At 55.9% G+C, this 5957-nt stretch overlaps 1 protein-coding gene across 4 annotated transcripts; it reads left to right on the forward strand.

The window, feature by feature from the left end:
* Positions 1-1766: 1766 nt before the first annotated feature.
* On the forward strand, positions 1767-5663 carry TPBG (trophoblast glycoprotein). Of its 4 annotated transcripts, none has more exons than XM_081140571.1 (2): positions 1767-2358; positions 3388-5663. In XM_081140571.1, exon 2 carries the CDS (start codon positions 3687-3689, stop codon positions 4953-4955), a length of 1269 nt encoding a protein of 422 aa, XP_080996697.1. In that variant the 5' UTR covers positions 1767-2358; positions 3388-3686; the 3' UTR covers positions 4956-5663. The 4 variants fall into 4 exon arrangements, with proteins under 4 accessions (XP_080996697.1, XP_080996699.1, XP_080996700.1 ...); XM_081140573.1 differs by lacking the exon at positions 1767-2358 and adding an exon at positions 2607-2715; XM_081140574.1 differs by lacking the exon at positions 1767-2358 and adding an exon at positions 3103-3257.
* Positions 5664-5957: the final 294 nt, after the last annotated feature.

Here is a 5957-nt window from a genome sequence, read left to right on the forward strand (position 1 = left end):
CCTAGATGTAGAATGTGGTACATATATGAAAGGCAGGCAAATCTGGGCCTGGTCCCCACCTCTCCCATTCACTGGAAAAAGTTACAGTAGTCCCACTTTATCTGGAGTTTCGCTTTCCAAGGTTTCAGTTACTCATGGCAACCCAGGTTGGAAAATACTATATAGAAGATTCCAGAAACAAATAATTCATAAGTTTTAAATTGCGTGCCTGTTCAGAATGATAAAATCTCACACCATCCTGCCAAGAACCATCCGTTTGTCCAGTGTATCCATGCTCCCTACACTCCCCGCCCCTTCGTCACTTAGTAGCTGTCCTGGTTATCAGATCAACTGTCAAGATATTGAAGGGCTTATGTTCAGGCAACTCTTATTTTATTTCATAATGGCCCTAAAGTGCAAGAGTAGCAATGATGGCATCAGATATGCCGAAGAGAAGTCATAAAGTGCTTCCTTTAAGTGGAAAGGTGAGTAGAGTACAGTAAGATATTTTGAGAGACTACATTCACATAACTTTTATTATAGTATATTTTTATAATTGTTCTATTTTATTATTGTTGTTAATCTCTTATTGTGCCTAATTTATAAGTTAAACTTTATCATGTATAGGGAATAAAGTGTATAAAGGGTTAGGTATTATCTGTGGTTTTAGGCATTTACTGAGGGTCTTGGAATGTATCCCCAGCAGATAAGGGGGAACTATAGTATATTATTTATTTTTACGTCCGTTTTCTTGTCTGTAAGGCTGGAGTGAGAGTGCCTACCTGAGTACTGATGTGCAGAGTAAATGAAATAATTTCTGTAGAGTGATCAGTACAGGGTTTGGCAAGTAAGACAGTCAATGCTCAGAACCCCAGAGTTTTCATTTGTAGAACAGCTTAACACCGCCAGTAACAACAAGGCAATGAAACTAATTATATCCACATTGCCGAGTTGATTTGAGGATCAGATGAGAATATATCTAATCTTTCTAAATTGTAAAGTGCTTCTCATTCTTAACAGAACAATTGCTCTTTAGATCAGAACCAGAATTTATATCATGCCAGAGCCTTACTACAGTCCCCCCACCCCAGGAGTAATTAATAGTAAACTTGACTCTGTTTTGGGGTGTACATAGACCTATGAATTTTAACCCATGTATAGATTTAGGTAGCCACCGCCGCAGCTGACATACAGAACAGGACCACAGCTTTTGAGACTCTTTTCCAAGTGCTTCATATTCGGGTTGCAAAACACTTTCAAAAATAAGGGGATTTAGATACACGTGATGAAGATGCAAATGAACAAAACTGCCTTTTTGCTCAAATATATGCATTCTCCACCCCCCACCCCCACCCCCAGGTCTTGTCTGGGTCATTTTTGCTATTGGCTCTGCAGACTATCTCTTGTCGCAAAAGTAATCAGGAAAGGACTTGAGAGTGGGGCCTTTCTTCACACTATGCGTACCAGTCAGTCACAGGCACAAACTTCTGAATTCCTTATTTGACCATTTTATTACCAGACCTTAATTTTCCAGACTGTTTTCTTCCAATTTCCACTTTTCTCTCCAAAATGAAGAAACCTGAAATAACTAACCAGCACCTTCTCACCCTTTCAGGGGAAATTATTTGATTGGGACAAAGGGGATACAGCTATTGAGAGAGCAAGGATTGCGCTTTCAGGACCCCAAACCTCTCCAGTATAACAGATCCGCCCATTAAGTGGTCATTCAACCTGTCCCTTTACCCAGCTCCACCCTCTGCACCCCCCACCCCTCTACCACCGCAGAGCACCCCCCAGGGCAACAGACCTTAGGCCGAGCTCCCGGCCTCCCGGGGTGGCCGCCCTCCCCACCCCGCGAACTCCCCCAGCTGCAGGGACCCGCACGGACACACAGCAACCGCATCTGGTAGGGGGGGCGGGCCCGCTTTCCCGCTGGATCGCGTCGTTGCTATTTGCCTTTTGTTTCCAGGATGCTCTGGCTGCCGTTTTCTGCCCTCTGCTTTTGATTTTCGGAGGAGAAAAAGCTAATGAATCACGAATGAATCTCCTCCCCACTAACCCCCCCCCCCCCCCATCTTAAAGTTGGCTCTCTCTTTACGAGTCCCTGAGCCGCTCCGGGCGTGCAGGGGCGGGGCCGGCGGTGCATTCCCCGCACCTAAATCTCAAGTTGGCGTCTGAGCCGTCACTCCGACGGGAAGGTCTTCCCGAAGCTCCTCGGCAGCTCGCCGGGCGCCCGCCGGGGCCGCCGCGCATCCCCAGTTCATTCTTTCCGCCGCCCCGCGCGGCTCGGCCACGCCTGCATCGCTCTCGTCCCTGCCCTGGGTGCCCCAATCTGGGCGACTTCCACGAGATCCACTCGCGGTTTTGCTCCAGTCCAAGGTAAATACGGGGTGCGAGATGAGGAACCACCCAAGGACGCCGAGGAGGGGGGACGGAGGGATTCCCTCGCCTTCCCCGCGCGCTCCTCGTCAGGTTCCACCAGGGGGAGGCGCAGGGCCCCGGTCCCCCGGCGGCTTTCCGAAGCCTCCCGGCCCGGGGCGACCGCGGCTGGCGGCGCCGCGGGAGGAGCCCCTCCGCCGGCCCGGCCCCCCCCCGCCTCCGGGTTGGTTTTTCCCAGCGGCGGAGGCTGGGCCAGGGGCTGGGGTGCGAGGAGAGTCGGCCCGGGCTGAGCGCCGCGGGAAAGTCGCCGCGACTCGGGTGGGACCGGGCGTCCTGCGGGAGCGGGCGGGCGCGGAGGTGAGCGCGGGGAGCCCGCCCGCCGCGCGGGCCCGGAAGGCGGCGCCGGCGCTCCTCCCATCCCCGGGCGCGGGGCCGCCGAGGTCCCGGCTGCACCGCCGCTTTGTTCGCGGCCTCTCCCCTCCCCTTTGGAGATGACTTGAGTCCCCTCGGGGATCCGAGGGGCTGGCGGTGGCGCGGGCTGGGGGGGGGGGGGTGCAGCAGCTGTACAGCCCCCCACTTCCTGCTGATCCGGGGAGGGACTAAAAGAGATCAAAAGACTTGCAACCTGAAACTTCCCTCTCATCCGAACCTGGACCCGGGGGAGAGGTCCTGGAGGGGGCGGAGCCGCGGCGGGCGGGTCGTCCGCGGAGGCGGTCGGGGAGCGAGAAGTTTGGGCAGGAAGGCGCGGGGGGATGGAGCCCGAAGTTACAGGCGGGGGACAAGTCTGATCGCTAAAGGAGGGCGGGAGGCTGGAAAGATATATATAGAGCTCGGGCCGGGGCGGAAGGCAGACTCAGCGCTGCTGCCTCGGGATGCGCGCCCCTCTCGCGGGTACGGATGTGCGTGGGACGGGCTTCGGGGGGAGGTCCTGGGGACCGAATGGGGCGGACTGGGCGCGGACAGGCTGCTCCCCGCGCTCGGAGGGCTGTGGCGGTGCCGCTCCTCACGCTTCTCTCTCGCTTGTCCCAGGTCCTGCAGCGGATCCAGCGTGAGGCGCCTGCCTCGGAGGCGAGAGGTGCCGGGCTGGGGCGGCGCGAGGACGCGGGGTGGAGCGCCCCACCCGCCGTGCGTACTCCCCGAGGGCAGGGCGGGGGGCCGCCCGGGAGCGGGGCGCTCGCTGGCTAAGTGGCGGTCGCGGCCACCCTCCGCGCCCACGAGAGAAAAGTTTCCTCCCGAAGCTTCCAGCCGACCCGCGCCCCCCGGGCCCAGCTTTCCAGCCTTCGGAGCGGGCACGGCCCCGGGCCAGCTCCGGGGAGACCCGTGCCGCGATGCCTGGGGCTTGCTCCCGGGGCCCCGCGGGCGGGGACGCGCGGCTGCGGCTGGCGCGGCTGGTGCTGGTCCTGCTGGGCTGGGTCTCCTCGTCGTCACTCACCTCCTCGGCGACCTCCTCCGCCTCCTCGGCGTCGTTCCCGGCCTCGGCCGCGCCCGCCCAGCCCCCGCCGCCGGGCCAGTGCCCCGCGCGGTGCGAGTGCTCCGAAGCCGCGCGCACCGTCAAGTGCGTCCACGGGGACCTGACCGAGGTGCCCGCGGACCTGCCCCCGTACGTGCGCACCCTCTTCCTCACCGGCAACCTCCTGGCCGTGCTCCCGGCCGGCGCTTTCGCCCGCCGCCCGCCGCTGGCCGAGCTGGCCGCGCTCAACCTCAGCGGCAACCGCCTGGAGGAGGTGCGCGCCGGGGCCTTCGCGCACCTGCCCGGCCTGCGCCAGCTCGACCTCAGCCACAACCCGCTGGCCTCGCTCAGCCCCTCCGCCTTCCCGGGCGGCGACGCCAGCGCGTCGGGCCCCGGCCCCCTGGTGGAGCTGGTCCTGAACCACGTCCTGCCCCCTGACGAGGAGGATGAGCGGCAGAACCGCAGCTTCGAGGGCGTGGTGGCGCCTGCCCTGCGAGCGGGCCGGGCGCTGCGCGGCCTGCGCCACCTGGAGCTGGCCAGCAACCACCTCCTCTACCTGCCCGGAGATGTACTGCCCCAGCTGCCAGGCCTCCGGCACCTGGACCTGCGCAACAACTCGCTGGTGAGCCTGACTTACGTGTCCTTCCGCAACCTGACACACCTGGAGAGCCTGCACCTGGAGGACAACGCCCTCAAGGTCCTCCACAACGGCACCTTGGCAGAGCTGCAGGGCCTGCGCCAAGTCAGGGTCTTCCTGGACAACAATCCCTGGGTCTGCGACTGCCACATGGCGGACATGGTGACCTGGCTCAAGGAGACAGAGATAGTGCAGGGCAAAGCCAGGCTCACCTGTGCGTTCCCGGAAAAAATGAGGAATCGGGTCCTCCTGGAGCTCAACAGCTCCGACCTGGACTGCGACCCGGTCCTCCCTCCATCCCTGCAGACTTCTTATGTCTTCCTGGGTATCGTTTTAGCCCTGATAGGTGCCATTTTCCTACTGGTTTTGTATTTGAACCGTAAGGGGATAAAAAAGTGGATGCATAACATCAGAGATGCCTGCAGGGATCACATGGAAGGTTATCATTACAGATACGAAATCAACGCGGACCCCAGGTTGACAAACCTCAGTTCTAATTCGGATGTCTGAGGAACATTCGAGGACAGAACAAGGACAGCTGTGCATGAGATGTAGACTTAATTAAGCTTTATCCTGCCCTAGGCTTGCTCCACCGTCACCCTCCACTGTAGACACCACAGGCCTTGACTGAGAGCAGTGAAGGGGATTTGCCCCCTTGTCATGTGAAGTGTCTCGGTGTGGTCCCCTCGTGTAAGATGAAGAACAGTTGCATAGTCTTTGACCTGTTCCCGTTGTTGGAACTCGACCCTTACGGAGGGACTTTTCAAGTTTCAGCATGAACATGGACTTCTGGCTGTCTGTTCCTCTTAGTCCAGCTCAAGGTGTAACGAGGGTACCAACATGGATAGCGTTCAACAAAAGCTGCCTCAACTTTTTTCAGAAAAAATACTCCTAAGTATCAGTTTTATTCTCATGTACCTAAATTATGAAGAAAATGATTGCATTCCATAAACTGCCTGCAGACCTTAGCGAGCTCTTCAAAGTAACTCCATAGTACACAGGAGCACCTGCATCCGAGAGCATGCTTGTATTTTACTGTTCTGCGTATTACAAAAAAAAAATAATAACTTGCAACTTAAGATAACTTCTTGGACAAAGTAAATTACTGTTTTTTGATTGCAGTTTATATGAAACTATATGCAAGTTGTTTTATAAACTGCATCGAGATCCAACAGGCTAAATTGTTTTAAAAAGATTCAATAAAGATTCTTAAAAGAATTACAGTTGTCTTCAAGTTTGCTATTTGAAAACAGGGTTAGGGACAATGATACTGAGTGGTCTTGGTTGCAGTGATAATTAAGGTATTATAGCTGAGAATGAAACTGGAGCAATGTCTTACATAAGTAGACTTTGGAGATAATTTTGAGATGGTGGATCCTTTCGGGATTTAAATAGAGGATTTGAATATTCATATGAATAGACTTATGGTCCCAAAATTAATGCTACTTAAGAAACAGTTTTGTGAGAGCATTATAAAGTTGGGCAGAGGGAAGGTTTCTGTATAATAAACAG

Source organism: Miniopterus schreibersii (assembly GCF_964146895.1).
Source record: "Miniopterus schreibersii genome assembly, chromosome: 6".
Lineage (NCBI taxonomy): Eukaryota > Metazoa > Chordata > Mammalia > Chiroptera > Miniopteridae > Miniopterus > Miniopterus schreibersii.

Coding starts and splice junctions, on each gene's coding strand:
- TPBG (XM_081140571.1), top strand. CDS start 3,687: ATGCCTGGGGCTTGCTCCCGGGGCCCCGCGGGCGGGGACGCGCGGCTG.